General features: G+C 32.8%; 2 protein-coding genes across 2 annotated transcripts; both read left to right on the forward strand.

Annotated features, from left to right (window-relative positions):
* Window positions 1–5,733: 5,733 nt before the first annotated feature.
* On the forward strand, window positions 5,734–10,524 carry LOC133823928 (uncharacterized). The gene is made up of 4 exons (XM_062256781.1): window positions 5,734–5,830; window positions 7,026–7,432; window positions 9,087–9,171; window positions 10,386–10,524. The coding sequence occupies exons 1-4, from the start codon at window positions 5,734–5,736 to the stop codon at window positions 10,433–10,435; spliced, it is 639 nt and encodes a 212-aa protein (XP_062112765.1). The 3' UTR covers window positions 10,436–10,524.
* Window positions 10,525–11,468: 944 nt separating this feature from the next.
* LOC133823931 (uridine kinase-like protein 3) lies at window positions 11,469–14,842 on the forward strand. Its single transcript, XM_062256782.1, has 8 exons — window positions 11,469–11,628; window positions 12,101–12,192; window positions 12,608–12,677; window positions 12,990–13,108; window positions 13,318–13,414; window positions 13,690–13,769; window positions 14,175–14,369; window positions 14,831–14,842. The coding sequence occupies exons 1-8, from the start codon at window positions 11,610–11,612 to the stop codon at window positions 14,840–14,842; spliced, it is 684 nt and encodes a 227-aa protein (XP_062112766.1). The 5' UTR covers window positions 11,469–11,609.
* Window positions 14,843–15,920: the final 1,078 nt, after the last annotated feature.

Raw genomic sequence — 15,920 nt, forward strand, 5'->3', positions numbered from 1 at the left:
AGCTGGCCATTTCTTGAGCTTGTAAAGGATATAGAGCACGGCCAACATCCTATACCCATTTGGGGTGATTTGAAAAGGGGCCACCCCAAAGTAGTTTGCCACCCCTTGAAAGAATGAATGAAGAGGCAGGGTGGCACTCGCCTCGATATGGTACCTCGACCAGGTGCTATAAGACTCCTGGCAGGTTGGCTCGCTGGTCGATGGAAGGTCTGACCAGGGTCACCCCCATCAGATTGTATTTGTTTAAATAGTTGGTGATCATGCAAAGTTTCACCAAACTTGGGGAAATGACGTGCCACTCGACAGCCGGCTGGTCGGCATGACGAGGATGGGCACACCTCTGAACTTCGGTTTTAGGAGGGAATTCACCTCGACCACTGGTCGAGGGGGCATCAGCAAAAGGCTAACTTGGAGAGTTAAGGTTGCGTCTTTTTCTAGCTTTGGTTTTTGTTCTGGCCATTTTCTGATTGAGAATTGGTGGAGGATTTGGGTTAGGACGTGAAAAGAGGATTTCTGGAATCAGTGTGTATGGATTCTCTTCGCCTTCGAGCAGTTGGGCCAAGAGTTCCTCTTCAATAGGTCTTTCTCCCCCCCCCCCCCAAGGCTCTTGCATATGAACTACAAACAGACAATAGAGGAGATAAGACACAATCCGCGAAGTAGTGTGGAAGATTGGGATAACGCTGCTCATGCCTAAATAACCAGCAGCATCCTAATCCTACGCTAACTTCAACGTGGGTAGTTTGAAAGACGGATAAAAACAAAAAGGAAAGTAAACTATTTTCTGAAAAGAGAACTTTTTTGACTCCTGAGAGGCGGGAAAAAATTTCAGTTTTTTCACCTTGCTTAAAGGTTGAATCTTTCGTCAACCTAAAGTCCCAAATCAGAGTTCCTAACTATCAAACTATAGTCTTAACCTATACAAAGCATAAAAATGCACTTTTACCAAGCAATAGGAGGTTTATACCAAAAAACCCTTATAACCCTACTCAAGAACACAGAAGTCGCAGAGCATAAAAACGGCATGCAAGGCGTAAAAGAGAGCTTAAAGAATGGAGTTCTTACCTGGGCGAAGATGGAGATTCGGAAGAAGATGAAAACTCGAACCGAAAGACCTTCGGCTAGACGTCAAACTGGTTTTCGAAGCTCTGAACTCTAGTGCAAGTTCTTGAAAATATTGGCAAAGACGGTGAGTAAAAATTTCTTAAAGGGGAAGAAAAGCCTACTTATAGGAATCGAAGGGATAGCCAAAAGGCAGTAATCATCACTTCCCACTTTTGAAACGTGGGGAAGTGTATAAGCCGTGAAATTGCCTTTTTGGAAACTGAAAAGGCTTGATGAGACATAATTATGTCACGGTTTTCGAAAATGCACAGGGATTCTGACAGGCATCATGGGAATGTGAACAGTTGTTCCCTTAAGTTTCTTTACTGCTGGTCGCACTAAACAAACTTGGGGGGCAAATGTTATCCCTAAAATCAGAAGTGAATGACATGGCAGGCATTAATTACACGTGGCTGACACCTAGCAGAATCTGTGTTCAATTATCAACCAAGAAGACATCCAGTATCATGCGATTGGTTTCTTCATACGACCAGCCTGGTCGTATGCACATTATACGCGGAGGAAATCTTAGGCAGTTATGATGGAATCTAAAATTATCTCCCATGATTTCTTGAGTATCCGATTATTTAGGAAAAATATCTGTAACAAATCAATGTAAATCTTCCCTGAGCTTATAAATAGAGGAAAAGGGCTCAGGGAAGGGGGATCCTTTTCTTTTGAGCAAAAAAGATCATTTGAGATTAGAGAGAGATTACACGAGAATAATTGTATTTTCTTCTTCAGAGGTTAGTGAAACTCATTGAACCCCAGTTCTTTGATCACCCCTTTGAATCTTATTTCAATAACAATTCAAGTGGACGTAGGTTATTACCAGATCCTGGGGCCAAACCACTATAAAATCTTGTGTTCTTATTATTTTCGTCATCACATTCTTTTCAACGTATTCATCCACGTCAAGCGTATTTTGACTCCGTGTCAGTTGGCCAAAATCTGGGTCAACACCTTCTTTTTCTAGAATACATCTATCATAAGCCATCATTTCAAAATATACAGACTGGAGTCATAAGCATGTACATCAAAAACAAAGTTGATACCTATGAACCATTCAAATGTGTTCTCATGTATTTCAAAATAATACAAAACTGAACAAAATCATTCTAAAAAATTTAAGTTTCAACATTTTAAGGAAAAGCAAATTTTAACAGCAACAACAAAATACAAAAAGGCAAAAAATCCAAATGTGTAACTCATTTAAAGAGGAAGAACTAGATGAAATTGCAACCTCTGAATCTGGTAGCAGTAACACAAAAGCGAGTTCTTGCAAACTCCTTTAGATGCAAAAATATAGAAACGTATGAGCTCACAAAAGAAAGGTGGAGATGGAGAGAATTTGAAAAGAAACAAACTATTTAATACCTCAGAGTCCACAGCAAACCATCATAACTGTGCCCCATACTTGCATCATTCATAATTCTGCAACACATTTCAATTTTTTAAGTGAACAATCATTTTCTATTTAAAGCATCCATAAACAAGCATGTAGAAGATGCATTTTAAAAAAAATCATGTCATCAAAGAAGCTATATACCTTAACAAACATGCAAATAGAATGTTTAAAAACCAGCATCCTGTTATCATTTTTATTTTATTATTTTAAGCAAGGAACGTACAAAAACATTAGTATAGGAAGTATTTTCCTATACAAGCCTACATCGAAACACAACTAAAACAATGTAAGCTGATTATGCATTTTAATATGAAAGGCATCTAAAAAATAGTTGCATAGTTATGAAATTATAATAGAAAATTAGCCTAACAAACACATAAACAGAAAGAAACAAACTAAGGGTGATAAAGGACAAAAGGAGAAAATAGGATAGCTAACAAGAGATGAATCCATAGAGAGAAATAGAACAACAGATGGAAAAGATGTAGAGAGAACAACATTAGAGAGAAATCTCAATGAATTATAATTTTATAGACAAATTTGACTATATAGAGTATGAAGTCATAGTAACATTGCTCCCCCGAGAGCCAAGAATCTCTCCCACTGCTGGTTACAACTTACCAAATTCTCCGCACCCTGACTACAATAATTCCTCCTCTTATTTACCAACTAACTCTCGGTACACCAAAAAACCCTACACCCTCATCCCACACAACCCTTTTCTACATAACTAACTCTCAACCACGTGTAGCCCTCTCTCCCTTGCCTCTCCTTGTGTACACATGTGATAGGAGGTCTATCAATACTATTAAGGTTTACCATAGCAATATAGATGCTACATGATTGATTTTTCATATCTATTTTAGTAACCATATTTATTGTGTTATGAGTTTTGTGCTTAATCAGAAAGTGTGTGATCTTGAAGTGGTGGGTATGGATGCAACAGAACAAGAAAGAGAGGTTCTCTACTGTTTTAGGTCTGAAAACCCATGTAATCACAATAAGAGAACATATATGAACAGATCTACCAAGCTAATTTTTTTGCTAACAGATCTACCAACAGATAAAATTCTCTTGCTAATCTTACAGTTTCATATAAGAGAACAGATCTACCAAGCTAATTTTTTTTTATGGCAAATCACCAATGGAAAACAGATAGAAAGCAAAAATATGGTATAAATGGAAATGAAAAAGGACACCAATTTGAAATTCAAGTTATAAATGCTAACTCAAATGCTGAAAAACAAAATCATAATTACAAATTAAAAAAATAAGGCTTGCTCTCTATAAAAAATCAGTTCTATTCATACTAGTCTCAAGAATTACATGCTATAAAGTCTATTGTTTACTTGGTAATTTATTTTATTTTGAAAAATAGACCAATCATAAACTAAGCAAAGTGATAGAAGTCAAAGATAAATTAATCCTTTATCATAAAAGAATGTAAAGAAGAAAGAAGGAAAAAAGTTAGTTCATCTAATTCTCTTTAAAGACTTATTACAAACAGTTTCAGGGTTTAATCTAATATATTTGTATCCATTCATGATAAGCACCCGATTAATGAATAAACTACATTTATACAAAGAAAACAGAAAAAGGAAAAACACTCACATCTGGAACAAAAATCTGAGCATCAGAGTTCTTAATCTGTGGGGCATTAGATGAAAAGCTTTGATTTCCAGCGCTCGCAATGAACTGTGGCTGCTCAGAATTCGAACCTGTCACTGACATTTTCCCTTTTTCTCAACTTTACTTACACTACCAAGGCTGGAACTGTCAAAAGGAAATGAAAACTAATCGAAACACCATTTTTATGTGATAGAAATTACAACACAAGAATTAATAAGAAAGAAAGAAAAAGAAACTTCAAAAATCATGACTTTTAAGTTAAAACGATAAGGACATATCAACATATAATAAATATATGTATATATATGTGATTTTCCTCTATTATGTGCATAAAACCCAAATAACAAGAAAACTAAAATTAAATTTGGGCATTTTTTTTTCATTCAAAGCAATGGCTTAATACCCAGATAAGAAAAACTCATAAATTCCAAAAAAAGACTTTATCAGTCACATTCTGAGCTTAAACCTAGGAAGCTATCTTCACATCAATTCAAAGTCTTCTAATAAAACATTGGTTTTTCCCTTACTTATAAACTCATTAACATATCCATCCACCCATCAATTCTAGCCATTTTCTAAGATCAATGAAGTAAAAGAAAATAAGAAATAAGAAGAGGCATTCTAATAATAGGTTTTCTTTTCAAACCTGTAATTAAGAAGTGGCTAAGAAATACACCAATTCCTTAAATAACATACCAATGATGAAAAGAGAATAAACTTGGGTTGTGTTTGAGAGATGAAGCTTAATTCCTAAAAAAATCATTTCAAAATATTTAACAAATCACACGAAAATATCACTTAAAAGTAACTAACTCTTTTGCATTTTATCCTTTTATGTCAAAGCTACTACTAGATCTAGCCAAACTCCTCTAGCCTCCTGCAGTAGAACTGCAACACAATGACCCCTGCTTTTGATAAAGAACATAAATAAAGAAAGTTCATGATACCTTAATTGTACTTAATATATGAGGAGTAATTTCAAGGAGACATTTGTTGAGTAAGATAAAACTATATATTTATTAAGAGTGTAGCAACAAGGAGTTTCTTTTATGATGCTATATAAAATGCTGATAGAAACTCAAACTAAAAAAAAGAAGAGCAAAACATATAATAGAACAAAAACAATAACCATAAAAAAAAGACAATCAGATAAATAACCAAGAAACCAAACCCCAAAAAAGAACCCTTGGATCCAATATTGTGGTTCAACTACCACAACTCCACACATAACAAATGTACAAATTACATTAGTAAAAAAAAATACAAAATTATGCAGAACATAAAAGTAGAAATCAAGGGTTAGCTACATAACAGAAAGTTAAAGTACAATGTAATATAGTAGTTGTGGCAACCATGAGCAATTGTTATATGTTATTTAATATACGTCAAAGATAAATAGATAAACAAGAAAATATATATAAATATAACCCATTAAGTTTTGGAGCTGATATAACATATATTTTCAAAGCTATTTTTGAAAGAAATGTGAATCTAGGTCACTAATGCAAAACAATAATACAACTAACAACCAAATAAAATGAACAAGAAAGAAACATGACTCAATCCAAACAAACCATGATATCATATATGGCATGGGGAAGAATATACATAACCGTATAAAAGACACAACAACCAATTCAACAAACCCAAATTTGAGACTAAGTGGCATGGCAAAGAACATGCAGAAAGGTCATGTAAAATTCTGCTATAGAACGAGTGAAGTTCTCTTATTTTCTGAAATTAGAGCTCAATATAAGGCAAGCATCTATAATCAAATATTAAAACTAAACACAATAAATGAGGAAAAATATGGTCTAATATATGACAAGCACTTTCAACTTGCAAGCATCTTAAATCTAGGCTCCCTTGGCAATATATAAGAATAAAAATATAATAGAAACATTAGGCAAAATGTGGAGTAAAAAAAACAAGAAAAGATAAATAATTGAAGTAAATCTTATAATTACCATAAGAAGACAACACAGGTAGACCAGTTTCTCAAGCTTTTAAGAACTTGCATATAGAGTTTTATCATAAGATAAATAAGATGAGATTTTGCTCAATGAATGAAGAGATATGCGGCTAGTTATATGACACCCAACAGATATAAAACAAGCAATTAGTATCAAGCCACAGCTCACAAGAGACAAAGACCCGAAAACTTAAACTAAAAGATCCTAAATCTGTACATGGTAAACTATCACAAAAGCTTTCAATTTTTATCTTCAATCTGTACTGTGAAACACTTTCTCAAAAAATAATTTCAAAAGAAAAATAAAAATAATTTAGCTAGCACTGTTACCAAAAGTAAACTGAAAACAATGGTGAACCTCATTTTCACAATACAAAAATATCAACATTTAGGGCATTAAAGTATATCAGAGGACAAAAAGAATGGAGCACTTACCCTTTCAATTAGACTATGGGACATAGTTGACAAAAGACTTTAGAGATTAAAAAAGAGACTTCCAGTATCGAAACAGAAGGCAGGGTAGTGAGATCCCTTTGCCAACATCCCAAGCCTCATCATCGAGAGCCTGTCGTCGTCACCACCTATAGAAGATAAAGAGAGGGTGAGCAAGAGAAAGACAAGAAAAAGGAAGGTACCGAGATACCTCTGTCGTAGTACAAACCATTACATGCCATCATCCTAAGCCCCATTGCCTCCACATCCTGTAGAAGACACAAAGTGAAAAAGAAAGAGTCGATGGTGTGCCCCTGCAGAAAAGCCCCATTTGTTTTTGCTTTTGTTTTTTTGTTCCCTCCATTTTAACAAAAGAACCACCACTACACCAAACACCCATTACCATAACACATCATTATAATACTATTTAAAAAGAGTTATTGTATATATAAAGTTAATAATAAAATCATACGCGGCAAGTAAAAAAAAAAGCAGCATGTGAAAAAAAAAGAGCCAAATTTTCATTCTCATTTTCCCTATCTCGGACCAATGCTTCACCTCTTTCTCTCTCTGTCTCAATCTTCATCTCTTTCTCATTTTCCCTATCTCGAACCAATCTTCATCTCTTTCTCTCTCTGTCTCATTTTCCACCATATTTTCCTTCTCTCCTTTCTCTTCCTGCTATACCCATCACCACCTCCTCCTCCTCCTCTCTCGGACCGAACCACTGCCTCTCTCCGACTGAACCTCCTACTGGAGCCTTGACGAAGAAAAAAAATGGATCCAAAGTAAATCTCTCGGACACTCCCGCTTACAAGCAGTACGTCGCCGGCTTACTCATCGGAGTTTCCACCGTCGCCATTGGCCATCCCTTTGACACCGTAAAGGTAATCTCTCATCTTATTCTCGTTGGATTATGTGAAATTTTCATGGGCTTAGCTTGTAATTTAACGTATTTTTGTTTGATTGCACTCTTAGTGAAATTGATAGGACTTGGGGTTCAAAACCCAGAAACCAATTTTTTTTTTCTTTCAATGAATCTAGGCCCTATCATGGTGAATTAAAAGCATCAAAGTTTAGAGCAAATGCATTAGAAAACCATATGACTGGGTTGCCCTGCTAATCATTTTTTAAAAAATTTTGGGATGAGATTGAGATAACATAAGTATTAACCATTAACATCTTACAAGATTATCTCTGTGAACTGAAAATGAATTTAAAGTTTGTATATTTCCTTATTGGTTATACTTTCGTGTTTTTGATTCCTCTGATCTATGTGTATATTTATTGAGTGTGTTCAACTTTTGTTTGTTTATTAGTTGAAGCTGCAAAAACACAATATTGAAGCACATGGGATCAAGTACAAGAATAGTTTGCATTGTACTGCTAGGATACTAAGGACTGAAGGAGTGTGCTTCCGATTTAGCTAGAGTCATTATTTTCTTATATATATGCTCATTTAAATTGGATGAAGATGTGATAATATGCTTGTATCTTGTTAGGAATTTTTTGTAAACAGGACTTGAGATACAAAAAATTGAGCTAGAGTTCTTAAATATTTCTCTTTTTCATTTTATTTAGCAGGGCATTCTTGCTTTATAAGAGCTAACGTTTGGTGCCACGTGACAAAGATTTTCAGTATCTTTAAATTGTCTAAATAACACATTTTCCCCTTTTTTGGGAAAGTTAACTATCCCTTGATTTGGATTCTGCTCTTACACGGTAACCCTCTTCATTTTTTGTTTTGGAACTATATTTCTTTGTTAATTTGTTTGTTTGTTTGTTTTTTTGTATCAGTGTCAGTTTATTTTATTCTTGTTAAATTTTGTTGGTGAGCCATGAAATGAAATTTGTGGGTTCGATTGGCATGTTGGGTTGTGAAATTTATTGTAAAATTTTAATGTTATGTTATTTTTTTTAGATTTGAGAAATGAAACCCTGTCTGGGATTTGTAATATCTCTGTTCTAAAATGGTTTGTATTCTTAGTTATCAAGAAAGTTTGCTGGGTCAAAGTCATCTTTAAGAGTTGAAATTCAGTTGCAATTTTATCATGGACCATGATTTTACACTTGTATATTGTATGGATGAACTAATATCAACTTGAAACCCAGACATTAAATTTTTTAATCTTGTTTTGTATCAAATAAGAAGAAAACACCTATATCTGTAAAGTTCGAAAGGGGTCTCTTTTTTAGTGGAACATGATACAATAAAACATCAAAATTTGAACCTAACTCAACTAACTGAGAGGGGTTTCTCTTAAAATTGTAGTTCATTGATTATATGATCTTTCCTATATAAGGCCAATGTTCAGTAATCTATTTACTTATAAATATGAAGAATTTTCAATGTGGAATTTTTCCTTCTAGTATATAGATAGTTTTTCTTCTCTTTTGATACTCTTATTATAAGAAGCATGTGCATCCCTTGATTTTTTTACATATGTAATTGCTTAGTCTTAATGCAGTTCTCTCAAATTGACAAGATAAAATGGTAACCTAACCAATAAGTTGTAACTTAAACGAGACCTTATTTTGCAGCTATGGAGATATTTTAAAAGTTCAGGACTTGAATGCAATATTACGTCGTTTTGGAATGCGAAAGAGATGGCACAAGCTTTCCCAGGTGCTACATCTTGCAAATTATTTAACTGAACACTCCATTGTTACATCTGTTGAACATACAAAGTTGGATATGTATGCATTACTAAGTGTCGCATATATATATATGTATATATATTCCTAACGGTGTCTCTCATATAGCCCATTTAATTTGCCTCAAGTCATATGTAGTTTCTGTGTGTGTCTTTGTCCACATAAATGTTAGTGAACATGCATGCTTCTCTTTTGTTTTTTTTAATTTATTTAAAAAAATGATTCAAGTGCGACTACAAATTAAAACTTTGAGATTATATGTTATGTTTGGCAACTTAATGATCTGCTTTTCCTTTGTTTTAATGGAGAAGTAGAAAATGTGTTTGTGGTTACTATATTATCATACATTTGTTAGATGAATTTTATATGAGAGTTTTTGTACCTAATTTAGTTTTCTAGGAAACATATTGAACTTAATTAGGTTCTTTTATCTCATCAGTAAGAAAGCATTAGAAGAGCAATCGTTCCTTTTAACTATTCTTCTGCTCGGATTGTATATTATCCTGGTACTTCATGGCTTGTCTGCCTTATGTCGGATTTTTTTTCTAGTAATCTTTGATAGGGTGGATCCACGCATTCTAATCCTATGACTACTAATAGGAGGCCTATCAATCTTTAAGTAGGAACCACCTCATTTTTGTTCAGTTAAAGAGAAGTATTTGAGTGGCCTCTCTCTCTCTCTCTCTCTCTCTCTCTCTCTCTTACCCTATACATGTATTAATTTGATGGATGTATACCTGTTTTTATACATATTTCTTCCTGCATATAAGTAAATAAAATAGTGTGTTTTTATCATTTTTATTTTCATCTTTAAGCATTCTCATTTTTCAATTTATATTTGTTTCCATGATTTTGTTTAGTTTGTGTCTAGTTTTCTGTACTTTCACTATCAAAAAGTGGCTTATTTAACTTTGCATACATACTTGAGCATATTTGAAGTACGGAGCCTGAAGGAAATTATCTACCATAAAGGCCACATTGCTATCTAAATAAGAAGGGCAAGTAATTTCAAATGCAAAAATAAGGAGACATTGTTTACGTATTTAATTTATTTACGTATATTTGTAACTATGTTGCAATTTCTGGTTGGCTTGGTGTAATTTCATTTTCTTCATAGATTGATGTTTACTTTTTCATAGTTTAAATACACTATTTCTTCATTTGAGTACTCTACATTGCTTTCAGGTGATATTAACAACTTTACTCAAGGTATATGTCAGAGGAGGTTTGTTTGAAAAGTCTAGAGAATTGTTAGCTGAACTGCAAGCTAAGGGCTACGCCAAAGATGAGGTAACCTTGTACAGTTGTACAGTTACAACTATCATTTAGTTTCATAGTCCTAGGTTTTCTAGTTTGTAATTACTATGAGATTTTCTCTTTGAGAGCATTTGTTTAACCTCAAATGTGTTGGATTTAAGTTGCATCATCATTAAAGTTCAGTGTGGAACTAGTTTGGTCAATACATTCGGTTGATTGAGCCAAAATTGTCTGATTTATTTCTTTTTGCTACAACTACTGGTAATGTTTGTCTTTGTGTTGTGAAACTTTGAACTTGATTTTTACTTATTTGTTCTTCTTTTGAGATGATATGACTAATTATCTTAATTCCAAAACAACAAAATTTCCTTTGGTCATTCAATTTAATATCAAATTTGTCAAGTAAGCATAGCCATTATGTTGATTGATAGATTAATTTTTTTTAAAATGTTTTGGAACTAACAATATATGCTCGTCTCTTGTCAAACATTTGGTTATGATTCATGGAAACTTAGAGTTCTTTGTAATTTTACTAAAAATCTATATTCATTTCCTTTATAAGCATTTGGAATACTTATTTGGTACATGTAATTGAGATAGCATTTCCATTTGGGTTGTTGTTGCTTGTTTTGATCAATCACTGCCACTAACATATAAAGCCAGAGTTTTTAAGATGATATATTCTATCCATTGTAATAAGTCTTTGAATTCGAGCTTGTTTACCAGTTTAAGATCCTATAACACTAGGTGGGTACCCTTTGGTATTGTTTTTTTATCCCACTTCTAATCAAGCGACTTGACCATCTTTTTTAACTGAGTTTGATTGTTCAATAGCCGAGTTGGTTAATGGTTCATAAAATCTTATACTCAATCGAACCATCAGTTGGACTCAAGATTCACATTGCTAGACATGAAGTGCTTTTTTTTTTCTTGAGAATGATTTATGTTTGTTCATTTTCTTCTTTGCATAACCTTGTTCGTATACTACTGTATCTTTTATGGGATAGGTTTATGGGCATGGAGTCCAAATCAGTTGCGGAATTAATAGAAGCTTCCTCAGGGGTTCATTTTTCTGGATTTCACATGAACGGTCTGTAGGAAAGGCATTCAAATGTGGACCAACCAACAACCTCTGCTACAGATAACATTGTTATGCAACCTTTTGTCATAGGTAAAGTTGGATTGGAAAACCACATTGTTACGACATTCTTCTTTTTAATTTTTTTGTAATATATATCACGAATATGCCTTTAAACTTGGATTGGAACACGTACAAGCAGCCAATACTTCACTTTTCTTTACTAAATAGATATCATCCTAAGTTGAGGGAAAAATTATGCTGTGGTCAGGGATGGACCTACATAGTGACCAGGATGGGAAATAGCCCCCCTACAAAAGATTTGTATATATATATTTAATATATCTTCCCGAAATTTCACCTACTTATCTATGTGGTTCTTAAAAATTTTATTGTTTCCACCCTTAGCTTTTTTAAAAATTCATTATTTTGTTTCTTTGGTAGCCTCTTGTATTTCTATATGCTAGACTATGGTCTTGGCGCATAAGGTTTTCGTTCTTTTAGGAAGAAGAAGCTTGTTCTTCTGTAGTCTCTTCTAAATTTCACATTATTCTTTGCATGGCAGGGGTTGCTGGTGGAGCAGCATCTGGTAAGACTACAGTTTGTGATATGATTATACAGCAGCTTCATGACCAGTGTGTTGTTCTTGTTAACCAGGTAATCTCTTCATGAAAATTTTCATGATTTGTATGATTCTAGGCTTCTGGTTTTCTCTACTTGAATATAATTGATTTGAAACATACTTATTGATTTATTTGCTTGTAAGAAATTTAATTATATTTATGAGCTGAACTTGGTAACACTCAGCTCAAGGGTTAAAATAGTTTTGTGTTGATTCTTAAGTTGATTTTTCTTTTGGCACATTTTTGGGTACTTGTGGATTTTCTGCTTTATGATGGTAAGTTTAACTAAATGGAAATCCATATTTCTGCTATTTATTTGTTTCATAAAATTTCTAATATTTATGTCATTTTATGCTTGAGGTAAAATCTAGAAAGCTTTTATTTATAAAAATATTCATGTATATGTGTTGCACATCATTCTTATAATACTTTTGTTTATGCTTTCTCAGGATTCTTTTTACCATAATTTGAAACCAGAAGAACATGCAAGAGTACATGAATACAATTTTGATCATCCTGGTGAGGGAATTTCTGTTTTAGTCACATTATATTTTTTCTAGGATTATATAGTGTTTGACTGCATTTAAACCAAGCAATGAGGTTTGTGCTATTAAACTTTAAGTAATTTAGTGCCCATTTGTACACAGTTTCTAATACCTGTATCTTGCTAAAAATTCACAAAAATATAGTATATTTTTAGCCATTTAGTGGGGCACATTAGAATTGGTTTGCTTTGTAGCCATAACTAGCCTAACTATGGTATGTATTTCTCCTATATGGTGCATGCTGTCTCTTTCATGTCTTTTGATGTAAAATTGCTTTTATTGTCAGATGCATTTGATAATGAGAAAGTTTTAGCTTCTATGGATAAGTTGAGGAATGGCGAAGCAGTAGATATTCCAAACTATGACTTTAAGAGTTACAAAAACAATGTCTTCCCGCCTAGAAGGGTAACTTTTGTTTTCCTAACATGCTGGTCTAATGAATTGCCTCTTGTTTTCTTATACTTGTCTTACCAAAGAGAAGTTATAGGAGAATTAAAGTTATTCAGTACTTACAGTATGTGCATGCTTGCAATTATCAGTATGTTTCTTATCTCTATTAGACTTCTGAATTAGAGGACCCTTACTTCAACAATATGGCGGCATATGCTGTGCAGGTAAACCCTTCAGATGTGATAATTTTGGAAGGCATTCTCATTTTTCATGATCCTCGTGTTCGAGAGTTGATGAATATGAAGATATTTGTCGATACAGGTCATTTATTTTCTTTTTTATCATTTAGGCTACTTGATGTTCTTACTCTGTATTTCTGATGCTTTTCATTAGTTACTACTACAAATATGTGGTCTTGAGATGCTTATTTGACTATTTTCTTTTCTAATTTATTCAGTATTATACCATTACATTTGAGATTCAATTAATATAATGATTTCTTTTATAGTTTCTGCATTAACTATGGGATGTCGTGATATGTCACTTTATAGTGTTACTAAGTTGAGGCACTTCACATTGAAATTTTTTTAGTGCAGATGCTGATGTTCGTTTAGCAAGGAGGATAAGGCGTGACACATTAAAAAAAAACAGGGATATTGGTACAGTTCTTGATCAGGTTAGCAACTATTCATGTAATTTTGTAATCATTCTTATTGCCAAGAGATTATATCTTTGAATTTGTGGGCCTCAATTAAGTTTAAAGTATCAATGAATATACCTCAGGAGATGAAACTGCAACTATGGTTGTAATTATGTTTTGTTACTTGTTAGTAGCTAGAAATGTCAAAGTGCTGTTTTTGAAAGTGATCTTTGTGACGGATGGTTTGCTCTTATTATTTGATTAACTCTTGTTGTTTAATCATTTATGTCATTTCCTTTCGAAAAATCTCCACTCGATATGGTTGAGGGTTCACTATTAGTCTCCGGTACTTGATCATATGAAAATGAGAGAATAATCTGATGCAAGTAGGCTACATTTTTCACCATTTCATTTTCTTAAATTTTTTTTGTTTTAATGCAGTACTCAAAGTTTGTGAAGCCCGCTTTTGATGACTTTATTCTTCCTACAAAAAAATATGCTGACATCATTATTCCTCGCGGAGGAGATAATCACGTGGCTATTGATTTGTTTGTACAACACATCCGTACAAAGCTTGGCCAGCATGACTTTTGTAAAATATATCCTAATTTATACGTTATACATTCAACTTTTCAGGTATCTGGCAAGCTTCATTCTCTGTTATTAATGTAATTTTAGCAACTTTCTATGGCACTAATTACCGGTTGACTCATGCAGATACGGGGCATGCATACCCTCATATGTGATTCACAAACAACGAAGCATGATTTGTATTTTATGCTGATCGGTTGATTTGTTTGGTGAGTATTTGTTTCTTTGAATATAAAGTTTATTTATGGTTTTGCATTTTGAGAATGGGATTAGTCAATGAGTAATGATCTTGAAATTATTACAAGGTCGTTGAGCATGGTCTGGGACATCTGCCATTTACAGAAAAACAGGTGGTCACTCCAACTGGTAAGCTGACAGTCAAATGGAATTTTTTAGTTCTTTGTCCCTTTCAGTTTTCAGTTTTCATTTTTAATGGGTTCTTTCAGCTTATATGTGAAAAATTACTTATCATATTGTAACTTTTCCTTTTTTCTTTTTTTAAACAGGAATTTTTTTAGCATATGAGTAACATAACTTCTTGTCTGAATGTGAGGGCATTAACTGTTTAGCCTCAACAATTAAGTGCCACTACTCATATTAGAAAAGCAAAGCATTATGTTGTCAGTACTGCAAATCTCTAAAAAGGAAAATCTAATATTAACTGTCCTAATATGACAGTTTATGACCCATGCTTCATATGCATGTTTGCTGTTCAAAGACTAAAGTTAGTTTATGCTGTATAGATGATACCTTCATTATTTTGTTTCCGAGTAGTTTCGAAGTAGAATGGTTTTTGTTTTCTTTGGTGAAGTTGTGAATCCATTATTTTGTATGTGGTGTCCTTTTTTGGATATAATTTCCATAGCATTTTTCTTGAAGTAATTTGTGATGCTAGATAATAACAATAAAATATTTCTTTGTTTATTTTGCAGATGTGACAAGCGAAGTGTAAAAGGATACTTAAGACTCCTTGAAAGTAGTAACTTTGTTTATTTATTTGTGTTGAAAGTAGTAACTTTTAGACTAATTGAATACTGAAAGAATATTTTGTTGTTGATGACAGTGTTGAATGTTTTAAACTAAATTGTGGATTGTTAATTCAATGTTGAATGTTCTTACTTTTTGTTATTTGAAAATCAAGTTCATTTGATAATGCTAGTATATATTAGAAAGCTAATTTTAATTATATAAAAAAATTAAAATATAATGGAATAAATTAGTGTTATATAAATAAAATATATAATGAGAATTTAAACATATCTAAATATAAAAATAATATGAAAATTGAGTTATAATATCTATTACAATAGCACTTTTTATGCAAAGAATTATGTTATGCAAACTTCATTATATAACACAAATAATGTGTTGTACTAAAGTGTAGTATAACACAAAAAATGTTATACTAAAGTGTAGTATAACACAAAAAAAGTGTTATATAATCGCCTATAAATAACATAATTAAACACTTATCTATATATTAAAATAACAAAGAAATTGTGTTATCATTGACAGTACAATAACACATCTATATAACATTGATAAAGTGTTATGTAAAGTACCCTGACCTACGATAACATAGTCGGTCTTAACACA

The sequence above is a fragment of the Humulus lupulus genome, chromosome 3 (assembly GCF_963169125.1).
Source record: "Humulus lupulus chromosome 3, drHumLupu1.1, whole genome shotgun sequence".
NCBI classification, from domain to species: Eukaryota; Viridiplantae; Streptophyta; class Magnoliopsida; order Rosales; family Cannabaceae; genus Humulus; species Humulus lupulus.